This window comes from Colletotrichum siamense (genome assembly GCF_013390195.1).
Source record: "Colletotrichum siamense strain Cg363 chromosome Unknown KSG_Cg363_contig09, whole genome shotgun sequence".
In the NCBI taxonomy this organism is placed as follows: Eukaryota; Fungi; Ascomycota; class Sordariomycetes; order Glomerellales; family Glomerellaceae; genus Colletotrichum; species Colletotrichum siamense.
Window position 1 is genome coordinate 611,349 of NW_023501022.1, and position 27,572 is coordinate 638,920.

Sequence of the window (27,572 nt, forward strand, 5' to 3'; positions counted from 1 at the left end):
GTGCTACTATTTTTGCAGTGTCACTCACAGAGTCTCTCGTGGCTGTAAGTATCCTCCCTGAACTCATCTTGTTACCTCACTAACGCGCCTCATCTCAGTTACTCATTCCATAAGCGCGCCTGGCATCCGCATACTTATCACCGTGGCGATGAACTGGATGACTCCCCACGAAGCGTCCCTGCAGAAGCTTCCGGCTGAAGCTGATGCTGAAGCGGAGACCAGCGTCCTCGATAGGAAGCGCCCAGTCCCTCGATTTCCTGATAGCTTTTCAGCCAACCTGGGCCGCAAAGTTTCCTCGCCCTCCTCTCCCCAGGAAATCTCTTCATCTGCAACTCATAGCACTCTTCCCTCTCCTCTCCCAGAGAGCCAGAGTGTCATCAATCGCAAGCGAGACGTTGTCGCTGGCATAGCACCTCCGCTTCCTACAACTCCTCTGCCCACCTCCCGCAACCGACAAGTTTCTACCGCCTCCTCAGTCAAGGCCATGGTAGCGAAGTTCGAGGGCGGCGGCTGCGACGACGCTCCTGACAGGTCCGGCACAATGGCAGGTTCGATGAACGACGCGCCCTCCTCGCCCATCGACAGCATCAAGACAAAGGCACCTGTCGATGATTCAATCAATACGGTCAGCTCTACGCTCGCTCCTAGCTCAACCTCTCACGCAGGCGTTCCCAAGACCCAGACCATCGAAGAGGGTGAATTAGAGCTGCTCAAGATGCAGGAATTTTACAAAACCGAGCCCCTCGCCCGTTGTCTGGATAACTATGTCCCTCCCAAGCGAAACAAGGAGAAGGTGAAGGTGCTTCCTATTAAGCAGGATGAAGGTGCCTCGATGCTGAAGGCGGCTAAGCTCGAGCTGCACAACACGCTCGCTAAGTCTCACGAGGCCTACGAGGAGCGCCACCCATCCGCCAAGGAGGAACGTTTGCAGCGTGAGGCAGCTGAGGCATTCAAGAAGGGAGAGCCGTCCAAGAACAATGTCTCGAGCATCACACCATCTGAGGCTAGCACCAAGTCCTCTCGTCGCGCCAAAAAGAAGGCTCTGCAGAAGGCCCAGAAGAAGGCAGAGAAGGCAGCAAAGCGCGAGGGCATTGATCCCATCGACCAGAAGCCTTCGTCTTCGACTACCACACAGCCTTCCCAAAAAGAATGGACGCTGCGAGGCCAGTATCCCGAGACGTTCGCCAAGATCGACTATTGGCGGTCTCTACCTGATCCCGACGCGCCGCAGTCATCTTCTGCTACCCAGACGCCCGGCCTGGTCAATCAGTCTTTCTCTAGCAAGGATCGGGCCCCTCGCTACGGCAAAGTTTCTCACGCGACTTCTCACGACGATAGCCTCGCCAGCTCTGCCTCGTCCTCCGCCACCTTGGTCCCTTCGCAGAACCAGTCGATCTCGGTCACGACTGCTGACAGTCACTCGTCCGACAGTGATAGCACCGACTACGATCAGGACAACACCTCCCGGACAATCAACGAGTCCGATGAAGCAGCCATTCCGTCTTCCCAGGGTGCCAATAAGCCGATGAGCCAGCACTTGACTCAGAAGGTCGTCGCCGAGGCGAACAAAGACAGCGAAGCCGGCAACGGTCAAGAGGCATTCCCGTTCATCCAGAGAAACCCGGAGGAAGTTGCTGCGTTATAGGGCGGCGTGCGCAACTACCTCCACATCTCAGATGACGAGCTTTCTGACGGTGAATCTGCGAAGGTCACAAAGGCCGCCGCGAAGCAGAAGGAGAAGAGAGACGCTGATCGCCGCGCTCATGAGGCAGTCAACGCTGCTCATGCCGCGGGCCGCATTGTTCATCTCGAGAATACGAAGTCCATCCGCGACCAGATCTCGACCAATGTGAAGAAGTCCGACATCAAGCCCGGGTTTGGCAAGAAGGCTCAGCCTGTTCCTGCTTTTGACGAAATGGCTTACAGCGCCGACTCCATTGCCTGCCACACTTTGAAGCCGGCACCCCTTCGAATTCCGTCGCGCACGAAGCAGCCTTCCGTTGAGGGCTCCGAGAAGAAGGAAAGGGGCACTCCTCGTACGCCGGCTCCTCAGCTCTCCGGCGAGCTCAAGGTAAACAAGGGCAAGCATCGCGTGGAAAATGTGCTTTCTGAGGCTCCTGGAATTAATGTTAGCGAGACTGGTATTCCGAACAATCGCAACCAAAGTGCGTCTTCCGCCCGTCAGAAGACTGGCTCCATCAACTTCAGCCGGCCCCAGAACAAGAATGGTCAAAACCACAAGCAGTCGGACGCTCCTTCCAACAAGTCCTCTTCTCCCGCCGGTGGTAAGAAGAACAAAGCTTCTGCTCGCGACAAGCGCGGGAAGAAGTCGGCCTCTAGCGCTTCAGAGAAGGAGACACAGCCCGGCGGCGGCGGTTACCAGGGACCTTCCAGAGATGAGCTCAATAGCTTCTTTGGCACGAAGAACCAGCCCGGCCCGGTTGATGCCTGGCTCAAGGAGGCGGCATATCGTCAGAAGCGCAAGGAGGTTGAGGCCGCTGTCGCGGCCGCCAAGGCTGCGCAAGCTGCGAAGGCTTCGCAGGCTTCTCGACCCGCTCAAGTATCCCGGCCTACAACTCAAACTTCTCATGCCGCTCAGAACTCAGACCGCCAGAGCTTTACTGCTGGCGACTACCAGGACCTGATCCAGGATGACTACAATGACCTGATCCGAGAGTCTCCTGAGAAGAAGCAGGCTACCCACACGCAGGGAGGTTCTTCTCGTGTCGTTCCTCAGACCATTGACTTCAACGGCCAGTACCCTCAGACTCAGCAGCTCGCCGGAGCTCGTCACCATGGTGGTAGACCAGCGCTCCCGCCCACCCCGGCTTCCGCCTACCGGCCCCGCGTCGCGGCCGCCAAGACCACGGACGAGATGATGGGTGAACTCGATGACTTCTTCGCCGAGGAGAACGATCACCTGTACGAGAAGCCCGGCCGCGCCTCGACTTCCACCGCTGGTGGTACTCAGCAGCAGGAGCCCTGGGACGATCCTGCCTACAACGAGGAGGCTCTGCAGTACGGCTACGCCTACATGCAGAGCAACCACACCCCTCTGCCCGACAACTTCGAGCCCGTCCCTCTGACCCGTGAGCAGCGCCGCCAGGTCCTGGTCTCCTACAGCATCGCCGAGGCCGACTACCCCGTCCCTCCCGCTGGCTACCCTACTCCGGCTGGCCCTGCCGATGGCGAGAACACGCCTCCCTGCCCGACCCGCCCCCCTCCTTCCGTCCCTGCTCCTGGAACCGGCACTGGCACCGGCGGAGGAAATGGTCAAGGACGCCAGAGAGGTAACGGCGAGCAGGTCCAGAGCCTCCGTCGCGCCCCTCGTCGCTTCCAGCGTGCCGCGATTGCCCCTACCTCCGCTCCCAAGAGCCCTGCTCCAGGCTACGACGACGACTGGTTCTAAATTACTCGTTGATGTCCCCTGCATTCTCGCTCATCTTGCTCTTTTGCAGTGTAAGCAGCATTTACCCTGATTTGGGCTCTTGCACGCACAGTTTTGGCCGGATGGAACCACCTCTTGCAACGACAAGGATCGCGAGTCTACTTGGTATGGAAGCCTTCGAGTAACTGCACCTGGAATGGATCAGGAATGGAAAGGAAACGATAGGAAGGAAGGCCTTGGACTTTTTCTCTTGCATTTGTTGTTGGGTTACCGAAATAATTGGTCTTTTGTGGATTGACCTTTCGTTTGGGCAGGCATTTTTTGATATGCTTGCGCTTGTAACGCGAGGACGGCTATGGAAAAGCAATAGGTAGTTCGGTAGCAAAGGCAACAACAGCTCTATACTCTACAATGCGGTGTTGTGGTTCAGCGACATGGTGATGCGTCTTTGCCTCTGAGCGGTTTGTGAGCCATCAGTGAGTGCGGCAAGATTGTACAGCACCCACATGTTGTCGCACCCGGGAGACAAACAGAGGCAGTAGGGCATATCTGTCATCCGTAAGCTGGTTTGCACAGTGTACCATACACCTCGTGGGCTCAGAGTTCAGTTGTGGCTGGTCTAGCCACGAGAGTCCCCAGCACCAAGCTTGCAGCGCACACAATCAATCACTTTTTCAGACAGCCAAGGCTTAGGAAATTGGTTGATTATCATCCACTATTCATGGCATGCGTACCCGCCGTCTTGGGGTATAGGAGGCTCCTTTTGCCGACTCCAGTCGTCGGCTTTTTTGCCTCAGGGCACATCAAGACTCCTCTTCCAAAACTTCCAAAAAGCCCCCTCCATCCCTACCTACTCCTGCGTATGTACAGCTCCATCCTGTGCTGCCACTTGAGCCCGCCACCTCTGATGGGGTCTGAACTCAGTGACTAGAAGGCAAGGAAAAGCTAAAAACAAAGGGAATAGCCTGTGTGTGTGAAAAATTATCCGCTTGTATGTCCAGTGTCCACGGCCCTCGTTGCTGGATCTCTCTCGACTCTCTTCAAGCAGTCCCAAATACGCCGCCCCTATGCGGATTCGTGTCCCTCATACATGACAAAGGTATATATAGAAAGTTGCATGGTACAAGAAACGAAGGAAAAGGGAACCCAATTAAGCGCTGTGAACGACCTCACCACAATCAACATCCTCAAGCACTTTGTGGTGGTGCTCCAGCCACGCCGTTATTCTCTTGGTCAAAGGCCAACTTCCTTGCACTTGCCGGCTCAACCTTGAAGGTCGGCTTCTCCAGACCTGAAACTCCACTATCAGTCTCACCAAATGTGATGCCCAGGACATCTGGATTCTTCTTCGCCTCCAGTCGCTTCCTCTCCTCTTCCGCATCGTTGAGATTCATCAGTGCGGGTGGACGGTGGCGCTGTTGCTGAGCCTTGGCCAAGGAAATCGTCTTTTGTTGATACGTCGTTGTTATCGCCTGGGTATCATCTCGGTCGATCGTGGCCTTCATGAGGGCAGCCATCCACAGCCTGCCTTGCTTGAGGTTGGGGACAGCAAAGTAGTGGACGGTTGGCTTAGTGAAGTTAACAGCACGGGAGAGGCCTGCGCGCGGTGGGACAAGCTTGAAGATGAACATGGCGTCGTCGCCCTTCTCCACTGAGGAATCGTTGTGTGCCGCAGCGCCAGCACCAGTGAGTGTGGCATGGAGTCCAGTCAGTCGCTCGTTGTCAGCCGGGAGTACACGGTGGAAGGAGATGTCGATGAGGCCCTTCTCCTGGTCATCGTTCTCTGAGTAGTAGTAGGCCAGGCGACGTCCCTTGAGGACGAACAGTCTGGGTTTCCAGGTCGTCATGAGGTTAGAACTCTTCTTGCGCATCCAACCACTGTAATCTGCTTCTTTCACAGCCTCTGCAGGGCTGACCTTTTGCAGACCACGTTGGTAGGCACTGGTCTCCTTCTTGCCCTTCTTCCTGCTGCCCTTGCTTGCGATGGTGGTCGCGGTGCTCGGGCTCTTCGCAGCATCCGGCGAATCCAGCTCGAAGCTTGGCCCAGCTGAAGGAGTACTCGATCCGGTTCTAGCGGGCGAGTGCATAGGCGAGTCCGCCTTCAGAGGAGAGTCGACAGAGGATGTGATGACAGGGGAAGGGGAGGACATTTTGTTGCGGTCTCCAGAAACCGAATCGGAGATGGCACGGAGGCCAGTGACCTTCACGGAAGGCTTGACGACAGCAGACAACCATTCCGCATGAATGCCCTGGCGTGCTGCTGGAGACATTGGCGCTGGCGATTCGCGGGTCTTCGAGGTGGCGCCGTCGAGCTTGGTGACGCTAGGGGCTCCTGTGTCCTTAACCGGAGGTGCAGGACGGGCTGATTGAGTGGTGCTGGTCGAGGCAGTCCTCCTGTGGCTGTTGGACTGCAAACCGTAATACTTCTGAGCGGCTGGCGAAGCGACGGAGTCGCGGGTTGAGTCGATGCTGCCGAATCTAGAGTGTCTCGAGATGGCAGTTGCGCTGCGGACTCGTTGCTCGTCGGCGTAGCTGTGTTTCCTGGCGTGGCTGGCCGTACTGTCACGCTTCTTAAGTACGTTTCGGCGTCGGCCGTCAACATCAGTGCCGCTGAAGTATCCGCGATCAGTGTCGAGGTTAGAATCCGGGGCATGGAGACCAGACTGCTGCATAACGTCTTGGAAACCAGTGGAGGAAAGCGGTCTCTGGGAAGCACTGCCGAGGGTCCAGTTCCTGTCGAATGAAGGCTGCTTCTTATGGGCCCCATCTGCTGCCTGAGGAAACGTCCCGCTCGTGGCTAACTTGGGTGTTACGGCATTGCCCATTGTCGTTCCTGTCAAACGGAAGTCGGTCGATGATGAGTGTCGGCGGGAGTGATGCAAATCCCTGACGGAGGCAGCCGAAGGTCGTTTCATGTGCGAAGGCCGCGTAGGGCTATCAGCAATGGGTGATACCGGTGATACCAGAGAGGTGTCCAACTTGGGCGTTTGGGAGAAGGACAACCGTTTGCTACTCAGTGACATGGACCTGTCGTCAACCGGTGTCATCCTGGGCATAGAGTTCGTCAGGGTATCCGCCCGACTCCGCGAACGCTTGGCATCTTCCGAACCGATCTCGCTACCGTAAGTCTGCGTCGTGCGTCTAGTCGCGAGCCCAATGTTGTTGCACTCGTCTTGAAGACTCTTAATCTTCTGCCATGTCTTGAGTCTCCTTCCGACGGAACCCAGCTCGAAGGCCTTGATGAACAGGGAGCTCTGGTCCATGCCCAAAAGGACTTCGCCGGAGATCTCCTGGTCTCGGAACACCTCGCAATGCGACTTCTCGACGCCGACTGTGAATAGGTATTCGGCGACCTCGTCAGCCGACCAAGCCTCAACTTCCGACCGGCTGTGCATGCCCTCCTCCTCCTCGTCGGTCTCCTCACCATGGATGTAGGATAAACGGTGGTCGATAGTGGCACTGTATTCGCTTCCAGAATCAGTTGGAGGGGCGCGCATTCCACCGTTGCTGGGCTTGGAGCGTAGATCGGTGATGTGCTCCTCGATGACATTGAGCGTCTCGTTCAAAACATGGTCTTGGTTCGTATTCAAACGGCCGAGGGAGGCTGACGGCGGATGGGCCACAGGTGGCGCACTCTCACTCGGAGGGACATCCTGCTTGATGCTGTTCAAGGGAAGGGTGACTGGAGCGATCGATTCGGCAGGGGACACGGGAGCCGGCGGAGGGGTGGGCGTGTCAGCCTGGTTATCAATCGGGGATGCAACGGATGGGTGCTTGGGTTCGTTTGCTCCTTCAGGGAGCGTAGCCAGCGGCTTCGAGAAATTATTCGTAGGAGACGTCTTCGGGGCTGGTCTGGTGTAGACTAGGGAGGGCAAATCAGTTGCGCGTCGTTTGCGGCGGGGGCCAGTCGAGCCTACCTTCGGGAAACAGGCCGCTGTTGCCGTTCACCAAATGCTTGCCAAGAAACCATCCATCGCCAAATTCATCGTCTCTCTCGATGAGTTCGACTCGGTCGCCCTTGGCCAAGCTCAATTCGTCGGAGCTACGAGCAATGAAGTCGTCTGCGACAAGAAATCATCAGCTCAGAGAACGCGGGTCAGGGGGGTGAGTTATGCTGAAGGCGGGGAGAAGATGAAGCTGCATGACGCGAATGCAGCGGCGGGCGGGACGAGGGCGGCAGGTGGGCTCAGGAGGAGCAAGTCAGTATGGACGGATAGAGAGGCCGGACGTACGTATGACGAGAAGGATATCGCCAACTTCAGGCCTTGGAGCAGCCATGTTGCCGACGATGCCAGGCGCCGCGACAGATGCGGGTGGCGTTTGCTGAAGAGAATGGTTTGTGACGGGATCAATACATAGGAGACGAAGTGCTGGCTGGGCAGCCTGGCCTGGGCTCGAGATGACTTGGGTGCGATGACCGGGGGGCGGAGAAATGCTGGCGAAGCGAAAAAAAGCGGCAGAAGCCAGGGATTGTCAGTTGTTCGGCAGCTGGGACCAGGTATGGTAAGTGTGCGCAGTACTGACCGCGCAAGAGCGGATAAGGTGAGGAGTCGATGAGGGTCTGGTGAGATTGATGGCGACCAGGGTGGTAGGGAGGAAAGGGAAGGAGGGAGACGGAGAGGTGTGTAAGGAGAGGAATTCGATACCGCGACGATGGGCCCCCAAAAGGTGTGCGTGTGTGTTGTTGTTGTTATTTTCTGGGATGCTGATGAGGGGGGGATAATTTCACTGTCTTCACTTTTTTCCCCCTTCCTTCAGTCGCTGGTGCCCTTGTGTTTTTTTTTCTTCGTTCCCTTCCTTCCTTGGCTCGGCGCTCTTTCCCTTTCGCTCGTGTGTGAGTGAGGTTGAAGAAGCCAAAAGGTGGGCTGACAGATTGGACACGCAGCCGGCAAGAAAGTGGCGACGAATGCAAATAGAAAAGGGTCGTCGGTCGGCAAGGCACGCTGTAAGATCAAGTCCCGGTCTTGACGGCAGACGAGACCAGACCAGACCAGACGGGGAGGCAGAAGAAGTTGGAGGTTGGAGTTGCTCAAGACGGGCGCTGTGAGATGTGATTGGGGGACACTGGATTTGGCGTGGAGTGACGCTATTGGATCATTGCAACGCAAGTGTAAGGCGCATAGACGGTGCTGGGGACGTGGTGGAGGACAGACGAAGGGTGACGGTCCACGTCTGGGTCCAGGAGCCGCTGTCCCGTCCTTTTTTTTTCTCTTGTCGTCCAGTTGCTGCTGTTGATGCTGCTGGGCTGGTGCTGCACGCTGCCTGCAACCTGCACAAGTGTCCTGCAGATTCTGCTGTTGGCTGAGAGGTGCACCGAGGCCGTCCCGTTGACTGGGGGTACCGCCGCACCTTAGTGTCTTTTGTCCAGGGGTTCCTCAGGCTCAGGGCCACCTCGTAATTAGGTGGTCACAATCCCGTTCTCCGAGGCGGATGTCTTGGACAATGTCTTGGATGTCGAATTGGCTGTCGTGGAGCTGCGCGTGTGGTTTGGACTTTGGGAGTCCCCGTGTCTTGCGCCTGGCGAACGAGCTGCCAGACAGAAGTCTAATTGCAGCTGTCGGCCGAATGGACAGCGACTGCGAGTGCGAGATCTTAATGCACTGAATAACAGGAGCAGATGAAGGTCTGCAGGTACCGTGCCAGGCGTTGGCCAGGCTGTTGGTCTAAGTGTACCTAGGTAGGTAAGAAGGTCGAAGTCCTGTGCTTCAATGCGGTGTCGTGGCCTTGGAAACCAGAGACAACCTGAAATGTCTTGGTATTGGGCCCCAGAAGGAAGGAATGGAAGGACCCCCAAAGAAGGAAGGGGTCGTTGTCGGTGGTGGCCCGTGTAACGAAAGCTGACGATGCTATGCGATGCGATGCAATGGGCGCGAGGCACGGCGGGGAGGACGGAGGACGACGACGGGGACGGTGCGTCTGTGGACTGAGGTGGTCCTGTAAACCTGCTGGCTGGACGTACGGATACCGAGCGGTCAGACCGGGCTCAGAGCTGCGCAGAGGAACTGGTGCCGCACGCCGAGCGGACTTGTAGGTCGTCAGGGAGATATAATCTGCTGCACTGGAGGTTTGCGACCTGGAGTAGACGGATGAAATCCCGCAGAGGGGAGACGTGTAGGTGCTATTCTTCTTATTTATTCAGGAGGCGTGGTCGAGGCAAGGAGATGCCACTAATTAGCCAGTCTGAGGCTGTAAAGGGGATGAGAACGCGAGGATAAAGAACGGCCTTTGGTTGAGGATGTGGCTGCCAGAGGCGCCTCAAGCTAAAGTCAACGGGCGCCGGGTGGGGGAGGATAGGTAGACAGTAAGCTGCCGGTAGATGCCCTGGGTAAGATACACAGGTACAGCAGAGGCAATTGGCAGACGAGAGAGGTCCTACTTGGGTCACTACAGCAATTCGGTCTTGTCCGTTTCTCGTGTTATCCCGGCTGGGCAGATCCCTTAAAACCCGTGATAATGATGGGGAGAGGTGAGATGGAGTGTGCAATGAATGTGTTTGGATGTTGTTCTTGCCGTCCGGAACTGCTGGGGAATCACAAATAGAGTTCGTTGCTGCAAGCCGCAGATGGCGAATGACTTTGCAGATTTGCAGACGGCAGGCAGGTCTTCACCACGGCCTGGCACTATTCCGACTCCTCTGGGTTTTGTTTCGTCTTTCATTTGTTTCCCTGTCCATGATGAACCCGCGTCGTCGTCCGTCCGCCAACTTCAATACCCGTGAACCACTTCATTTCGACGCTCTCGGTGCTTACGTCTCCTGCGTTTCTGCCGTTGCTGGGACACGCATGTCCCGGCCCATCCCTTGCGTAAGGTAGATGACCGAACGCACACTGGTGTTCATGTCCGCCCACGATCCCCCGCCTTGCTCCGAGCCATCGGCGTCCTCGAGCCGTCACCGGTTTCGCCATGGCCAAAGACAAGACCGAACACGCACCACAAGACCAAGGTCTACCAGGACTTTCCTCGCGGGTGCACTGCGAAGGATTGCATCTCCCGCGGGCTGGTTCCCCAGCTCTGCAAGGGTGACCTAGAGCACGAAAGCCGGGCCCTCTGCCAGATGAACCAATCGTTCTGCCCAAGCACATCGGTTAACACCTCGTCTGCAAGGTTATGCTGGCCTCGTCGCTGCATTTCATCTACTTATTTTTTCTGTCATGAGCGCGTCCCGCCGTAATCACGGCAGACCCGCGAAATTGACAAGCCAGGGCACTCTGGAAGGTGTTCAAACTCACGTGTTTCCACAAGCCGGCGGCCGAGCAAAGCCTCCAGTCCACAAGCTGTCTGATAATGCAGCCACATCACGTACTCACTCGTAAAAGGTGAAGGTTAGGTACGGGGATGGGGTGGCTGGCTTACCTAATAAGCAGCTTGAACAGAGATTCGACTCTACTCTCGACGCTTGGAGCCCAGATGCATCCAAACCCCAGGTCAAGCAACCAAGCAAGCACCTCAATCGGGGCTAGTAAAAGGGGACCATCGGGGGCGTTTCCCCAACTGGCCAGCTTTCACCGTGATCCGTATGAGATGATAATAAGGGCCCTCGGATCCGCGGACCCCAACAACAACCAGCCTTCGAGATGGGTATGCGAGAGTGCAAGAATGGCGTGCACTACCTGATGGACCTATAATAGAGTTGTATGGTACTAATGATAGACACGCGAACGCCGAAGTGGTGGTGTGCGGTGTCAAGCTAAAGGTGCGGCATCAATAGAAACAAACACCTTGACAAGTCGAGGGCCAGCGAAACAAAGGACACACAAAGAAACGTTCTTGTCGCCACCTGACACTTGCACCGTCTTTATCCCTCACAAATGTATGACTGCACATTGTCAACGATGAGCCAAGCCTCGAGAGCTGGGATGTGGACGCAAGGGGGGTAAGAAGATGATTGGGGGGATATCAGGGGATGACCATACCTTGAGAGAGAAAACAACTCGGAAATCGGATTGTGTTGCGGGAATCTGGGGCGCAGAGGGAACATTGTATTGTGCTCGATATGCTTCCAGCTGCAAGCCATGATTCAAGGTGCGAGAATCCCGTCGAATTGTGGCTGTCTATACATGCGAACATACAGAAAGTCAATCACATCATACGTGCTAATTACAACGATGGAAGGAGGTAGTGAAGCGGCTGCGTTTGTGACTGGTGGTTCGACGTTATCATGACTCCATATTTACATGTCCATTGAGACGTCCTAAGCATGATGCTTTCTTTTTCCCTACCTAGTCTTGTCCGCAATCAGGAAAGTGTCTCGTCGCGCTTCGTCAGAACCCCCAAAATTGGCCTATTGCGTGCAACATGCTAACGGGCTGCAGCAGGTGGGAACATGTGGTCGCCCGAACTTCGAAGGCCAAGTTGCTGAACACCACAGCAAACAGCCAGACTGCGACCTTCCATTACCAGCTCTGCCTCCCTCCCTCAGAGTTGGGGAAGCTTGCCGTATAGCCGAATGGATACAGAGGCTGGTGCAGGTCACAGTGGGAAAGCTAGATAAACTACTTTTTATTTTCCCTATGAGATTGACTTTGAATTCGAATGCGGCAGCGCAGCTCAGTGACAGAAATTCGTGATCCCATGTTGAAAAGGGACAGCGCTATGCCCCAATCAGAGCCCGACCCGTCGTGCCCGCGTGCGGCTAGTGCGCAATAGGACTAGAGGACCTCCACCACCTGCCAAGGTCCCCCAGTCGCGGGCAGCCTTAGCCTACCACCTCAGCAAACACCACCTCACCTTCCATCCCACCCTAAATCTTACGCTGTTTGACTGTGGCTTTCTCAGCGCCGTGTGAAAGCTGGGCTCTCATCGTTTGGGTGCACCGTGCACGTACCCTTCGGCCACCACCACCACCACCACCGCTTCACATTTGGACAATAAGGTACGGCTGTCTGACATTACCTTACCCGCGTTCAGAATACCTTCCGACGACCATCTCTCCTCACCGACGACCGTCATCCGACGCCGACTGCCCTGACACCTGCCATCGACCCCGAGTGCACGTTTCGTCTAGATCGACGGTTGAGCGATTGGCGAATTCCCTTGGCGCCTCAAACTTCACGATCACCAGGGGGCAGGCGACACGGCCAGTCGTAGCCTCCTGGAAAACCTCAGAGCGCGAAAAATCCGAGCTCCAGATCGCGAAACCCATAAAACAACCCGTTCAAGAAGCACCTTTCCGAGACGTACACCCACCCGTTGCTCCTGCCCTCTTGGCAAATACACCCACGGTCTGCAGAGGTATCCAATCCTTGACCAAAAAAAGGGACGGAAAAGGCAGTCGCTCTGGACCGATTTTTGTCACAGTGCGACCCGTGACGGCAACGACGCCAGCCTCGCCTTCCCCCGAATCCATACCTAGGGACTGGCTCTGCTCCTCGCTACTTCCAGACAACATCTGAAGAAACCCGCGTCACTATTGCCTCTCGAAAGGCTCAAGTTTCTTCGACGCATCGGGACCTAGTCCTCATGGTGGGCATTCAACCCCTCCTCATCTCATCGCAGCTGTTGACCAAGACCCTCCAGTCTCGTCGAAGGTTCTCGTCCGACCCCGCTGCGTCGTCGCCGCAAACCTCCTGAACGAGCCAACACCTGGGACATGACGCCGCAAGGTGGCCAGCAAGATTCGGTCGGCGGTTTTATGTCAGGCGCGCGCGTCGCTGCCTCGAACTCGACCCTCAACGCCTGGATGGGCCGTCGACAAAAATCGTGGATGACTTCACAACCAGCAACGGGCGCTTCACCGTCAACCTCGACCTACCAGCATGAGAAGTCCGGTCGCTTGGGAAGACCACCCTCTCGGTCCCAGCATCCTCCACCACAAGATACCACGAACCCGACCCCCTCGACTCACGACAACGTCTCGCAGCAAACCGCTAGACCCCCTAATACCACACAACCCGATCCTGAGTTCTTGCCTACCTCCGAGCTCGGAAAACAGACACTGTACGCTACCACCCCTCTGTCTACAGGCGATTTTCTTTTCTGACTGTTCATTTGCAGTGATAGTGCGGCTGCTCTCCCCTCTCCAGCCCCGACTGATCAACCTAGTCCGCCGACTCCAGCGTCGAACCAGCTTCAGCAGCAGACTCGAGATCAGGATCGTCAAAGCCCCGGTTTTGTTCTTAGGCCAAGCAACATCGCGGCTGGCGTTGCCGAATTCTTTGCGCAACAAGCTGCTGCCAATCGTCCCCCAGAGATCCTAGGCGGAGGAGGAGCGCCCTCTGGACAAGAGGCGTCGAATACGGACGACTATTCAGGATCGATGTTCGCTCTCAATGAGAGTGATGTCAGAGATGTCGAGGTTGCTCTAAGCGGTGCTTCGCCATCGCTGCAAAACCGATCTGCTACCCAAATACCCGCTCTCCAGAGCCCTGGAATGCAAGACAGACGGCTAAGCGCGGCATCAATGCCAGAACCGCAAACTTATCCAGGCCAACCTTCGAATCCCGCCGTGCAGAATAGTCCCCCGGCTTCAAGTGTTATTCAACAACCAGTTCCACAGCAAGTTGTTTCTCAGCATGCTGTCTCTCAGCAGGCCGCCCCTCCGCTTCCGCCCGCAACGCAGAACATCAACCAAGCAGGAATCGCAAACTGTTTACGCCCTGATGTGATGTCTCTTCAGCTCGAGAAGGTTGTCCAAACATGTGTTGGCCAAGCGAATCCAACTCCCGATAACACAACGGGGCCTAGACTCAAGCTCCTCAAAGACGCCATTGAAGTGGGCGATTACTTCTACATTGCGCTGCATCAGCTTCTTTGTTCTTGGTCTTTCAGCAGGGAATGGGTAATTCACACTCTTCAGATAGACCCCTCAGTGGCAGATGGCGGCATGAAGGTTGTGCAGAACACTCTCAGAAGAAACGACAACATGGCAAAGGAATTTGTCTTCTTGTTCGCCAACTTCCCGGAGTCACCCAGGTCAGGCTTGTGGAATCTGCCCTTCTATCGACAGCACATCGACAACGTTGGTGTGTTTCTCCGCTGTCTCCACAGCCAGTGGAATCGTGTCTTGATCCCGACTATGAAACCTGACAACGGCAGAGGCTATCCTATTCTCGCGACTGAGCTGCACTATCAATTGAGGCTTCGGTCTCCTGTGCTCGAGCCTGTGATCTTCACTGTCACACGGAGGCACATGGGTATTGCGGATGGTCCTGTTGCAGACAAGATGCAACAGCTGTTCCAAACGGACCTGAAGACCGACTATTCTAGGATGTCAGAATCGGATCAGAGCAACTTGAGAGACACGTTGATCAAGCGCTACAAACAACTTGTGCGCGAGTACCGGCAGTCTCAATCTTCTCCCCAAGCACCACCCTTCATGTCTTCAGCACAGTCGATGCCAGCAGTAACGGCGCCGACCCCGATGCCTTCTAATGTGGCAATGACGCCGGCCATGGTCAGACAACAGCAGATGATGGACAACGCAAGACGTCTTTCAGCTGGTTATCCCGGCACCCAGCTCGCTGCCCCAAATCTGAATGCTCCTGAAGGGTTCGATATGTACCCATCTCCTGCAGCCCCGGGTAACTTCTCTCCTATTCCGCCGCAATACACCCTTCATAACCAAGGTCGAGTGGCCCAGGTTCGTGGATTGCAGATGCCCATGCCACAAAACATTGCGCGAGCGCCATCAACAGGGTCTCAGCTCAGCCAGCCCCTGACTCCGGCAGGCTCTCCTCTTCATGCCAATACGCAATTGCCGAACACGGGGAGGGTAGTGCAGACCCGAGGACAGACGTCGCCAGTTCTTCAAGCACCTCCTAGCGGGCTTTCTGTGTCGATGCCGACCGTGTCTTCTCCCACGCAGATGACATCTGGTCCCCATAGCCCAGCAGTGAACACACGTTCTGGGTTCTTACCTCCCAATAGCTATCAAGGGCCGCGGGTGCCATATCAACAAACGATGCAACAGCAGATGCAAGCACAACAGTTGCAAGCCCAGCAGATGCAAGTTCAGCAAATGCAAGCCCAACAGTTGCAAGCACAGCAGATGCGGCAGGCGAATCGTTTCAACTATCAACTGCCCAGCCAAGTCATGGGGTCAGCATCGCCACCGAACATGGCCACGCCTCAGTTTCATCAAATACCACAGCCATGGCCCCCTCAAGGTGCTACTCAACAACTTCCACCAAGGCCGCTTCAGGGTGCTACTCATCAAATAACACCAAGGCCGGTACACAGTGAATCTCCAGGTCTGCCGAGTCCAATACCTTCAAGTATTCGGGGGAGGGCACCAGCGCCGCGGCCCAAAGGCGCCATCTTTCGACCGCCTCATCAACATGTACCTCTGGATCAGATACCGCATACTCCGCACGAACCGAAGGCTTTGGCCAATTCTCTACACCAGGTCGACGTCCGAAGCCCTAGACGAGTGCCACGAGAACTCCCCATGAAAGATGGCCCGATGCCCCCGCAAAGACACTATCAATCTGTCAAAAGTCTGGCATTGGGCCCCGTGCTAACAACCCCTCGCTGGGAGTTGCACAAATTCGAGTTTATGGTTCCAGATGGTGTCTTTGACAGGCTCTGCACAGATCGTTTCCCGATCGGCCAGCAGATTCCTGTTTCGCAATACTTCAACGGCTCTCTTCGATATCGTCTCCGTCTCTGCGCCATACGTCTCAAGCCAGGCCAGGAAACAGTACCAGAGGCAGCTTGGGCCGTGGCCCCCACGTATTGGCCCGATCATATCTCCGTCGTGGTCAACAAAAAGGTCATGAAGATTCGTCGCAAGCAGCACAACGGCCAAGACCAGCCTGTGGAATTGACAAGACATCTTTGTAGAGGGAGCAACGCTATATCTGTCAGCATGGCCCCCCAAGCTTGTGCGCGGAAGGCGGCAGACACGACCTACTTTATGGCTGTCGAAGTCGTCGAAACCCTCAACCACCAGAGCATCTTCAATATGGTGACGCTTAGAGGCGTCATACCTGTTGACTCAACCAGAAAGCTCATTCAGGACCGTCTGAAGCCTCCACAGAACGACGGGGATGATGAGCTGGCTGTTGTGGGCAGCGACCTCAGTATTGATTTAGCCGATCCATTCAGCTCTACCATATATGAGATTCCAGTGCGCGGCGCCGCATGCACGCATCTGGAGTGCTTCGATTTGGGGAATTGGCTGAACAGCAGGCCGTCCAAGCCCATGTGCACATCCCACGGTAACAGCTGCAACCGGCCCTGTGGCGGTGGTGAACTTGGCCCCGAGCCATCGCTGGTGGATAGATGGAAGTGCCCTATCTGCGACGGGGATGCTCGGCCTTACAGCTTGATGATGGATAGTTTCATGGCGGAGGTGCGGAAAAAGCTAGAGGCTGACGGGAAGCTGCATACGAAAACGATATTTGTGTCAGCAGATGGGACGTGGAGGCCAAAAGTGGAAGAGGCCGGAGATGACGAGGACGACGATGCAGAGGGTGTTCCTGGAAGGCCGCCAGCAAAGCGCGCCAGGACTGGGCCGTCGCCCGCCGAGGCACCGGCGATTGAGATCATTGAGCTGGATTGAGGATACGCATAAATTTGAGGCCATTTTGGCGCGGGATTACGAGCGGCATATGGGACACGGCGTTTATGAATCCCATCCTCAGACGAGGCACTCGGGATGGAGTTTGCTTTTTGCTATGGCATCGGGGGTGCCGAAATGATACCACCTACAGCATCTGGGCGTTGTAGGAACACGCAGAGGTGATTGAGCCTCGATGAGGATTGAAAGATTCATGTTACTAGTTTTTTGGCGCCCTGTGCACCGGGATGGTCGTTGCAGAGGGACACAGACGATGTTCCTTCGGGACAGAAGCGGAGGCGACATGGGCAGTTATCACAGCGCCAGTAGGAATAGACCGATCAGCGCCATATCCGAAGCGGACGGTATTTGAATGTCCTCCATTTTGTGAAATTCATCAATCGGAAGCTCGGGACAGCCAGGCAGTTTGGGTTGGGTGCACATCTCATGACCAACGAAACGCCCAAGACTTGGCAGCGGCGTCTATTTAAGGTGCGACCGAGGTCGGCAGCGTCGGCAAGAGCAGGACCGGGACTCCCTTAAGTTAGGTCGGGTCGGGCAGACAGTGCAGCAGTGCTCCAATCCAAGAAACGGTAGTGATTGGGCTAAATCCCCATGACATCAGCCCTGCCAGACCTCACTTGACATGTTTCCTCGGATTGAATACATGCCTACAACTACGCAGTATCTGTAATTGTCAACTCATCGAGCCAATTGTCACAGTGTTGCGTCGTCCGTTCCTCTGCGCTGCGACTGCCCAACTTTGCCGAGGCCTGTACATACAAGGCACGTTTGACATCCAGGGTGCCTGCTCTCGTAACATCCAAACATCCATTAGCTTCACTGCTTCAGACGAGCAGCTTGAAGCTTGCGCCTCACAGCGTCCCATCCTGAGTTCCTGAAGTCTCTGGCCCCGAGGCAGGTCAGCCAAAGCAACCATACAACTGCGACGGGTTTCACGCCCTTCCATCAGCTCCGGCAACGAGGCTTGGTGAGAGAGGCTGAGCCACGCGTCTACGTCGCCTCTCAAGCCCTCACGCAGGGTGTCAAAAATCTTGGCTTTGTTTGCCGTTCCGACGACCCTCATTCCAATTTCAGGGACGTCGTTTTGAATCGAACCCAACTTTTTTTTTTCTCCCTTCCCCTCACCACACAATTAACTCTATGCGCCTTGGCTATCGGACCTCACTTTCGACACACTCCAACGACCGCGAAAAAAATACCTAAAAAAAGGTCCACCCCACTCTGCCCCTCCCTAGGTACTTTACTTGCCGACTCGCAAACAAAAACCTATCGCTCGGGTGCGGTGCGCTCATTCCAGGTGAAAGGACCTGTTTGAGGCCATTTTCACTCACCGTCGTTCGTCATTGATACTATTGACGTTTGGGGGATCACCAGCCACATCATTCTGCGACGGAATAGAAATTAGGCGACCGCAGACCACTCAAAAAGTGGACTGAGCGGACACCATGTCGATCCGCATAGCGCTCGACAACCAGCCCGAGTTCTACACCAATCTCGACAACCTCGCTGGCCGCGTTGTGTTGCATCTCAGCCGCCCCGAGCAGATTGGTGGCATCATTGTCAAGCTCGAGGGCGAGTCCAAGACAGCCCTCGGATTGCCTCAGAATTACGATGACCGCGCTCACCCGCGCCTGCCGCCCGGAGGCGGCCCGGGAAGCATCGCTAGCGAGAACCACAAGATTCTCTACCGGGTTGCCCAAGTCTTTCCAACCTACGAGGAAGATCTCGGCGGCGGAAGCTCCTCTATGAGCGGGAGCTACGTCATCCAGGGCGGCCAGCATGAATTCCCCTTCAAATTCAAGCTCCCCATCAACAATGCCTGCAGCGACCCTGTTACCATGTCCAAAATCGGTGGTATCGGCGGCATGGGGGGCTTCGGCGCGGGCATCGGTCCGTTCGGACTCGGAGGTGCCAGGGTTATGGACGGCAGTAAGCAGCTGTTCCTCCAGCATGTCACGAAGACCCTGCCTCCGTCGTTCACCGGCTTCCCCCGGCAGGCAGAGGTGCGCTACTACCTCAAGGTCACCATCCAACGACCAGGCTTTCTCAAGGAAAACTGGCGGTACCAGATTGGCTTCAAGTTCATGCCCATAGAGCCGCCCCGGCCTCCGAAGACGTCTCAAGAAGCCTACGCACGTCGGCCTTTCACCTTCAAGCCGCGACCCCAGGGTCTACAGAAGAAGAAGAGCTCCCTCTTTGGCTCCGGCAAGGACGACAGTGCACCTAGCAACGGTGACGCTGTTCCCCCGTCCATTGAGCTCTCTGCGCGTTTACCCCATCCCTCGATTCTGACCTGCAACCAACCTCTCCCGCTGCGTCTCATTGCCAAGAAGCTCATACCCTCACACGAACAAGTCTTTCTCACCTCAATACAAATCGAGCTGATCGGCAAGACTCATGTCCGGTGCCACGACCTCTTTAACACGGAAGTAAGCAGATGGGTCGTCGTGACCCAGACAGGCCTCAGCGTGCCCCTCCTGGACAACCCGACCTCGGACGACCTCACCCACGAGTCCATCATCCCAGACGACCTCTGGCGCAACATCCCGCTACCCAACACCGTTGCACCTAGCTTCGTCGCCTGCAATCTCCAGCGACACTATGAACTCGACATCCAGTTGGGTCTCTGCTGGGGCAAACCGCCGTCAACGCGAACGTTCTTGGGCTCGAACAAGGAAAACCCCGCCGCGCAGTCCATTTTCCTCCCGTTGCACTTCTCTAAGGTTCAAGTATACTCTGGCATTGCGCCGCCGCCGCAGTTGCTCGAGGCTCTAGCAGCACAAGCCAATCGGCCGTCCGCGGCAACAATGAGCCTGCCTCCCAGATTACCGCCACGTACTTCACAGTCTGCACCCATCACCCATACCATGGGCCGTGGCCAGCAGCAAAGGCCTCAAGCGTCTCAGCAACCGCACCTACCGGCCGCGGCAGCACCGCAGTATGACCCATTATACCCTCCCCAGATGGGAACACCGGGTGCTGCGGCGTTTGACGACGCACCGCCGAGTTACGACGAGGCACTGGCGGCAGGAGCAACAGGACCGGAGGAGAGACCTGCGTACAGCGGCGTTACGAACGAGAATGCGCCGAGTCAGATCCCCGAGAAGAGTTAGCCCACGCTTGTTGCATTGAGACTTGAGAGATTGGGCGCGGGAAGGTTTAGACAGAGGGTTGGGTTTAATGATTAATGACCGGAGAGCGGTGCGGGATGGACGAGACAAGACAGCGACGCCATCACAGAAAGAGTTCAGAAGGGGGGTTTGTGTTGTTTAAGCCTTACTATACCTTGAGATGAATCCGTGGGCTCGCCTAGTCCATGAATAGATTGAATTTTTCTTCATCTTGAAGAAGCCAGTGTGAAGTTGAACTCCTGGCATAGGGCAGATAAACAGGAGTTGGCATTCCATGATGGAGACAAGACAACTTGGAGGTGTCAGCTCAACAGCTTGCCGAGGCGGGCAACCCCCTGATCGACCATTCAAGCCCGCCAAGAGAGTTCCGTGATGCCAACTGACCAACATGCACCGACACCAGCTCATGTGTGCCATGCAGACTTGATTTCTTCCCGTCTACGTCGGTGAGAACACGCACACGCTCAACGGGCTTCAGGAACACGCAAAAGTCCGCCGCAGGTGGCGTAGCGGACCGCCTCGGGAGGATGGCCCTCCCCCGTCTGAATACGGCAACCCTCGCCCGCGCAGTCCGAGATGTGATTCAGTACAAGAGGAGATGTCAAATCAGAGGCGGGGGGCGAGCTCGCGATGCGATCGCCCGTTGTCCGGTCAAAAGATCTACAAGATCTTCCAGGCACGCATCGCGCCACACCGACGACGACGACAGCGAAAGCAAGCCAGCCATCCCTGCTACCAACTGATGTTGAGATGTGATCACATATGCTCTGTCTTGCACATTCCGCATCCGGATATTGCCCACGGAAGGAAGATTCACAAAGGACATGAAAAAGGTGACTCAATCAAGCTTCCCGTCGGCATAGACGCCGGCCGTCGTGTGTGAATGAGGCACAGCGCGGCCAATCAGGGGCTGACAAACGTACATATTGTTGTTTGAGCGAGAGTGGAGGCTGGAGGTTGGAGGTTGGGCGGGCGTGTTGGTGGTCAGTATGTTGTTGGTTCGAAACCCACTGTGTGCTGTGCTGTGTGCTGGAGTTGGAATCTTGCCTGGACGTATGTTTTTTTTTTTTACCGGGGTTAGATGCAGGCAGGGTTGCGCGTGTGTTAGCCTACCTTGGTTGGTCTGGATTTTACGACCGGACCGGAATGACTGGTAATGTGAATGGTAATGAATGGCGATGTTGGTGTTGTTCTTCGGCTGTGATGAATTTGCGAGGTTCTCGGTCAACATCCACCTGTATTGGTGCATTCTATCCGGGGATGCTCCAATGGTGCAAAGCTCATTTCGCTGGGTTTGGATTTTGGCAATTGCTAATCATTCAGATGGATGACCTACCCACGCTCGATGCTATTGACGCTCTCTTAGTTACACGGATTCAACTGAAAATCGAAGAAATGTCACAAAATAAGCATTCCTTCTCTTACACCCAGTGCCGATTTTGACACCTCACAGCCCCTCCTTGGCCAACATGTCCGCGATATCTAGGTAAAATGCAACAGCGTTAAAGGTCCTCGTCTGCCCCATCAAGACCTTCCTCACCGTCCACCGCACCCGGTTGGACCAATTGATCAGGTCGAGATGGCTAACGTCGACCAGCGTGCCCTTGTAGTCGCCCCACTGGCTGCTCGCAACGCTAACCAGCCCGTCGTTGGCGCCCTCGACCTCTTCCAGGATGCGATGGCTCTGTCGGAACGGACTGAGGAGCGGGGGCGTGCTCGTGCATGCACCGTAGCTAAAGTGCCTCACCTTGTCACTGTCTGGAGTATTGGGGTTGAACTCCCCCTCCATGTACTCCCGCGTCAACTGGCCAAACGCCTTGGTGCCCAGCCCGGCGCGCTCAATCAGGCCGTAGAGGTTGGCGAGCTTGATGGGGCCCTGTCCGTTGATGAGGAAGTCTGCAAACGCGCTCCCGCGGTGCGGCGTGGCGACGGTCACGAGGCTCTTCACGTCCACGTCGGCGGGCTTGAGATGAGAAATCATGTAGCGCGCGTCGAGCCCGCCCATGGAGTGGGCGATGATGTTGACGGAGCGGCCGCGGGCTTTGGCGGCGATGTCGGCGCCCAGCTTCGCGGCGCGTTCCTCAATGGAGCCCGAGGGCGGTACGGCGGCTGTGATGACGGCCGGGTTGCCGGCGAGGGCGCGGAGGGCGTCTGAGATGCCGTGCCAGTAGTGGATTGGTGGGACGTACGAGCCTAGGCGCAGCTCGGCGAAGCCCATCAGTCCGTGTGCGAGGACGATTGGGTTCTTTGGTGTGTCTGGAGAATGTGTTAGTTATGGGTGGGTGGAGAGCCATGTAAGTGCGCGTGTGTGTGTTGGGGGCAGAAATGGGGCAGGAGGAAGACGGAGAAGACACAGAAGAGAGAGAAAAAGGAAAGTGATCGGAGGGGTGTGGTACCATAGTGTTCTCTCACGACGGCAAACTCGTCCGATATCTGTTTGCCCAGGTCTCTCAACCTTGGATCGCTGTCGTCTTTGGTGAGGACGGGGGTGGTGGACAGGTTCCGAGTTCCCCGGCATGCTAGAGGGCGAAGAGACGCGGCTGGCGCACGGGTGGGAACAAGAGCGGGCAGCGCGCGAGGAGGGCGGCGGCGGCGGCAGAGGCCCCTCGCCAGACATGCGCTCATGGCATGGAGGATGACGAGTCGATGGGACGAGTTGTACAGTGCTGAGTGTAGGTTGCGAGTGACTGGTTGTCGGCAAGATGTGATTCAGTCTCGGCTCGCGGGGCAGGGCTTTAAGCGGGCAAGTGGGTGTGAAGACTGGACTAGACGTAAGGTGCCGCGCAAAGTACCAGTGTACGAATACTGTGTGCGTTCCTAGAGAAAAGAATTGCGGGCGGGCTGGGTGCGACGGGCGGCGGAAACGAAGGAAGAAACGCGTGGTGGTAGTGAATGCGACTGGAAGGTCCTGACAGCGTTGATAGGAGGCGTGTTTCTCGCCAAGGAGTTTAAGCGCCCGGGTTTTGACGTCATGCAGACCGCGGCCAGAGAGGCTTAGCGCGATCGCGGGAGTCTTTGGTTCTCTCGGCCGACGACCCACCGACTACAGCGGACGCTAGGGTGCTCAGTGGATGGGCTTCCCGCACTATCCACCTGGAGGCCAGAGCTTCCTCCCTAGACAGGGGAGCTGGCCAAGGATGATTAGCAACTGCATGGCACTTGTTGGTTGGGCCTCATCCTTCAAGGCCACCCAGGGCAGCATCTGGTCAGTGTCCCGGTTCATCTCTTCAAAAGAGTAAAAGGTAATGAGATTGCTGTTGGAGGAGGGATGGATGGACGGATGGATAGGTGCATCATGCAGCCTGCAGTGCGTGCGCACACAGTCTGTAGCACTGCACCTGCCATGACCGGACTTGGAGGGGGAGAGCAAATCTCGGGTCATCCCTCTTGCGTCCCTGGTCTCCTTGTTTCTCCCCCTCCATCTTGTGCTCTCTTCATCTCTTCATCTCTTTGTAATGGGCTGGTAATGTCCGCGCCCCAGGCTACACAAGACCAGCAAGGGCACCTGGGAAAGAGAAGGGAAAGGGAAAAACGAATTCAGGCTTCCCCAACCGCAACACCACCACCATCCCCGCCCGCAAGATGCTCTGCGTTCGCAAATCAAAGTCCACCGTTGGCCAATTTCCCCGCTTCAGAGACACGTCGTGGTCTGCTGCTTGTTTTCCAGCCCCCAACCTACACCTTCCCTACCCAGATTGTGCGGCGTAGCAAAGCTTTCGACAGCAAGCACTGGCTGAGAGCCAACAGCGTTGGGACCTCCCTGGGCTGGCCGGTAGGGCCAGGTGAGAAAGTGACGGTTCCCGTCGCTATTGGACGGGAGTTTCCCTTGGCCCCCCTGGCTCACCCTCACCGGCCGACATGGACCAACATGGGCCTCGCAGAATGACCAGCCAATGTAACCTCCCCGCCAGCGTTGCCCGTTGGATGAACAGCCCGCAACCGCCAGCCGTCCGCTGGTTATTGGCCCGTGACCTGGCTCTGGAGAGGGTCTTGATCTGCAAACATTTCCAACCGTTGCACCGTCGAACCGTTCCGCTGGGACGGCCGCCTGGCCTCCCTCCTCGCCCACCGCATCCGCACACATTGTTTACTTGAATGCGTGCCTGCTTGCTTGCTGCTCTGGCGGCCAAGATGTGTGGTTTCAATTCCTTCACGGCAGTTGAAAACCTTCTCGCTGGCTGTTTCTGCACATTGGCGTCTGACGGTGGCGTCAAAGTGCTCTTCTAAGCAGCCCCTGGTCATCGTTGTGCCAGTCACTGAACGGCTTCAGTTGGGACGGGTTTGACTGAAGAAAGCTGCTGTTGGTACAACGTCTCTTCCGAAGTGGATGTAATCCATATCGGATGCAACCGCGGAAGCTGATGGTGTGCCCCTTTGGATTGACCCTGGCCTGTCCTGCGTGAACCACTTCTGCCCGTCGGACCGCCTCCTTCATCGCGTGTCCGGAGCCATCCACAATCGACCGTATCCTTCAACCGCAGCGGCCACCGCAGATCCAGCCTGCTGGAATGAAATGCTTGACCTCTGTGCCTGCTTGAATGTTGTGTCTGCTTGCTGGAGTTGGTTCGGCCGCCAGTTGTGCAAATCCCGATGGCCAGCCTGCCGTGTATATATCCCAACAGCCCGGCGCGCTTCTCCTTGCCGCCTCCCTCCTCCCTCCTCCAGGCATGCCCGACCAAACAATGGTAAAGGGACCGCCACTGTCGCCTGTCAAGTGAGAACACGGACACAATGACAGGCGACTGCAACGAAAACTGCCCCTTCCGAGGAGGCTTCCTCGACTATGAGCCTTCGGCAGTTGGCAGCGCCATCTTCTTGGCGGCTTTTGCGCTGTTGGTGCCGCTGACCTTCTTCCAAGGCTACCGCTTCAAGACGCCTTTATTCGCTTCGACTTTGGCCACGGGTATTCTGTTGGAAGTGCTGGGATTCGCCGGAAGGCTGAGGCTAAAGAACAATACCGCCAGCGAGACTTCCTTCACGTTATGGCTCCTGGGTTCGATACTCGGCCCGACCTTGATCTCGGCAGCGCTCTGCCAGGTGCTTCCTCACGTTGTCGCTCTATATGGCCTCGGTATTGGTTTTACGCGGCCCAGAGTCGCGGGGTTGTCGCTTGTCTTTGCCCTGCTTCTCGTCGTTGCTTTGGAAATTGCCGGTGTCGTCGCTGCCGTCTTTGGCCTTGGTGGTGTTCAGGTATGAGTGCATCGTGTGAAGCTCAAGTTCCGATCCATGTTAATCAGGTGTGACAGTCGACGACCATCCTCCTCGCAGGCCTGGGCGTTCAGATCGCGGCGCTCTTGCTGTTTATCGGCTTGTACCTCTGGTTCACCCAAAAGATCCCCGACCCAAAGCACATTGCCGTGTACCAACAACCGAGGTTCAGGCACTTCGTGAAGAGTGAGCCAACCAGATTCTCGTGAAACCAAGCATCAAGCTGATCGATTCCTAGTCATGCCGCCACTCGCTGTGGTCTTGATCGCACATACCATCTACCGTCTCGTCGAGTATGGAGAGGGCCTCGGCGGCCCTCTCACAAGGACAGAGGTCGCATCTCTCATTATCAGCGGTGCATTGCCGTTTCTTGTGTGCATTGCTCTATGCATATACCACCCCGGGGCGGCGTTTGGCCGCGCTTGGGGTCTCACATCTCCGAGACTTCGCCGCCAGTCCCTTCGATCTCGTCGTCGACAAGGGGGGCCATCGCCTCTTCATTCCCCGACCGCCCCCTGGGACAGACACAAGGGCCCCCGTCAACCTGGCTTCACTGCTTCAAGATTTCCGGAGAAGAAGATGTCCCCGATTGGCGTCGGACCAGTTCCCTTGCGAGACTCCACGATGGCGAGCAAGGTTGCTGGTAGTCCTGGTGAAAGATCGGCAACATATACAAAGATTGCTAGCAGTCCTGGCGAGAGGTCGGTGACGTATCCGAGCCCAATCGCTGAACACTATAAGCTGGAGACACCTCACCATAGCCCACCTTTGCAAAGGTCTCAGCAGACGAATCAACCGTCACCAAAACACAGCCCGCCATTCCAGAGGGCTCAACAGGCGGGGCAGCCGTCGCCGAAGCGAAACAGCAATCGTTCGAGTCAGAATCCGATGGTGAATAGCGAGTCTCTGTGGTGAGAAGACGGTATCCGGGGCGGCTTTTTGTTCTTTTGGAAGCGGGAGTTGACTTGTCTAAATGGGATATCCTCTCGTTGCGGTAGCGTGGCGTTTATTGACATTGGTGGATATTTGTTGCTTTATATACCGGAAAACTCCATTCCTGTGCTTGGATCGGGTGGCCAGAGTTGATCTCAGTTTCGGTAGTTACAATCCTTTGAACTGCTTGACGAAAAGGTGGCGCTGATGATAATGTGACGCCGTCGTGTGCTGTGACCCCATCGAATCTTTCTCACAGATTCCGGTAACCTAACCACTTCCTCCCCAAGGCATACAGCAGGCCGAAGAGCGCGCCCCCAATGTGACCGGCATGCCCCACGCCGGTCTCGGTTTGGATGCCAAGGCAGAAGATGTCCACGGCGAACATTGCCAGTGATACTTCGCGCAGAGATAGCACGATGTTCGTCCCAGAGAGACGGACTCTCATAGCCGGATACATGGCGGCCAGGGCGATTCCGAGGCCCGTCAGTACCCCACTGGCTCCGACAGCGGTGCTTTCTTCAGCGGTTTTCCTTGGGCGCTGGCGCTGCGAATTCCACACAAAAGCCGCGCTGGCAGCGATGCCGCTTCCTAGAGCGAGTAAAGCAAACCGTAGCGGCGATGTTCCTCTCGCATAAAGGTGTTTGACGTACGTGCTGTACGTAGACATGTTGACAAACAGATGAAGGGGCTGGATGTGGCTGAAGGCCGAGGTGATTAGAGTGATCGGCTGAAGGTTGCTGGGCCTGAGCATGAAGTTCTTGTTAAGGAAGTCCCTCAGGCGCTGCCGACTGAACGGCAAGGGTATCGAGGCGAGTGCAGGGTGAAGCGCAAGCAACCAGGCGATGTGGATGGCGATGTTGGTCAGAGGAACGCCGTAGGAGATCACCGTCCAGGCAGGCCCCAAGACATGTGCTTGTGCCAAATAGTGACTTTTTGAGAACGCCGCCATTGCGAATATTGAAGGTTCAGTCGTTTGAATCGCGTTGGTGTGTGACGAAGGAAAGCCGCTGGTCGGGTGGTGGCAAAAAGATGTTGAAGTTACTTTTGAGCATGCACTTCGGTACTGATTACCACTGCCTTGATACCTACAAGAAGATAATACTGATTGCACAGACAGACAGCAGGCCTAGCTCGCGTTTGTAGGGCGCTTCTATTGCTAGATTTGAGAATACTGAAGCGGGTGGAACTCAGGATCACCAGATGAAGGCGTGGCTATTCTAATTTAGGTAGCGTGCATTGCGGAGCTATGCAATTAGCAGCAATAAATAATGGAAGGCAACGATGATGTTGTGGTCCGTGCGCAATCAGCGTATTTCCTAAGCAGCTCCTCCCAACGTTGCATCGCGATTTCATCGTCAGTTCCTCCTGCTCGGTGCACACTCCCTTC

At 56.1% G+C, this 27,572-nt stretch overlaps 7 protein-coding genes across 7 annotated transcripts; 4 read left to right on the forward strand and 3 right to left on the reverse strand.

The window, feature by feature from the left end:
* Nucleotides 1-148: 148 nt before the first annotated feature.
* CGCS363_v012930 (uncharacterized protein) lies at nt 149-3,409 on the forward strand (the record flags this gene model as incomplete). The annotated part of the gene is made up of 2 exons (XM_036644779.1): nt 149-1,630; nt 1,709-3,409. 2 exons carry the CDS (start codon nt 149-151, stop codon nt 3,407-3,409), a joined length of 3,183 nt encoding a protein of 1,060 aa, XP_036489924.1.
* A 1,166-nt stretch (nt 3,410-4,575) lies between these two features.
* Nucleotides 4,576-7,666, reverse strand: BOI2 (the record flags this gene model as incomplete). The annotated part of the gene is made up of 3 exons (XM_036644780.1): nt 4,576-7,250; nt 7,306-7,449; nt 7,621-7,666. The coding sequence occupies 3 exons, from the start codon at nt 7,664-7,666 to the stop codon at nt 4,576-4,578; spliced, it is 2,865 nt and encodes a 954-aa protein (XP_036489923.1).
* Nucleotides 7,667-12,977: 5,311 nt separating this feature from the next.
* Zmiz1 (Zinc finger MIZ domain-containing protein 1) lies at nt 12,978-16,889 on the forward strand (the record flags this gene model as incomplete). Its single annotated transcript, XM_036644781.1, has 2 exons — nt 12,978-13,324; nt 13,382-16,889. 2 exons carry the CDS (start codon nt 12,978-12,980, stop codon nt 16,887-16,889), a joined length of 3,855 nt encoding a protein of 1,284 aa, XP_036489199.1.
* A 1,466-nt stretch (nt 16,890-18,355) lies between these two features.
* CGCS363_v012933 (uncharacterized protein) lies at nt 18,356-20,023 on the forward strand (the record flags this gene model as incomplete). Its single annotated transcript, XM_036644782.1, has 1 exon — nt 18,356-20,023. One exon carries the CDS (start codon nt 18,356-18,358, stop codon nt 20,021-20,023), a length of 1,668 nt encoding a protein of 555 aa, XP_036489198.1.
* A 1,465-nt stretch (nt 20,024-21,488) lies between these two features.
* On the reverse strand, nt 21,489-22,666 carry TGL2 (Lipase 2; the record flags this gene model as incomplete). Its single annotated transcript, XM_036644783.1, has 2 exons — nt 21,489-22,297; nt 22,438-22,666. 2 exons carry the CDS (start codon nt 22,664-22,666, stop codon nt 21,489-21,491), a joined length of 1,038 nt encoding a protein of 345 aa, XP_036489196.1.
* A 2,106-nt stretch (nt 22,667-24,772) lies between these two features.
* On the forward strand, nt 24,773-26,164 carry RSB1-1 (Sphingoid long-chain base transporter RSB1; the record flags this gene model as incomplete). The annotated part of the gene is made up of 3 exons (XM_036644784.1): nt 24,773-25,231; nt 25,288-25,435; nt 25,488-26,164. The coding sequence occupies 3 exons, from the start codon at nt 24,773-24,775 to the stop codon at nt 26,162-26,164; spliced, it is 1,284 nt and encodes a 427-aa protein (XP_036489195.1).
* Nucleotides 26,165-26,435: 271 nt separating this feature from the next.
* On the reverse strand, nt 26,436-27,134 carry CGCS363_v012936 (uncharacterized protein; the record flags this gene model as incomplete). Its single annotated transcript, XM_036644785.1, has 1 exon — nt 26,436-27,134. One exon carries the CDS (start codon nt 27,132-27,134, stop codon nt 26,436-26,438), a length of 699 nt encoding a protein of 232 aa, XP_036489922.1.
* Nucleotides 27,135-27,572: the final 438 nt, after the last annotated feature.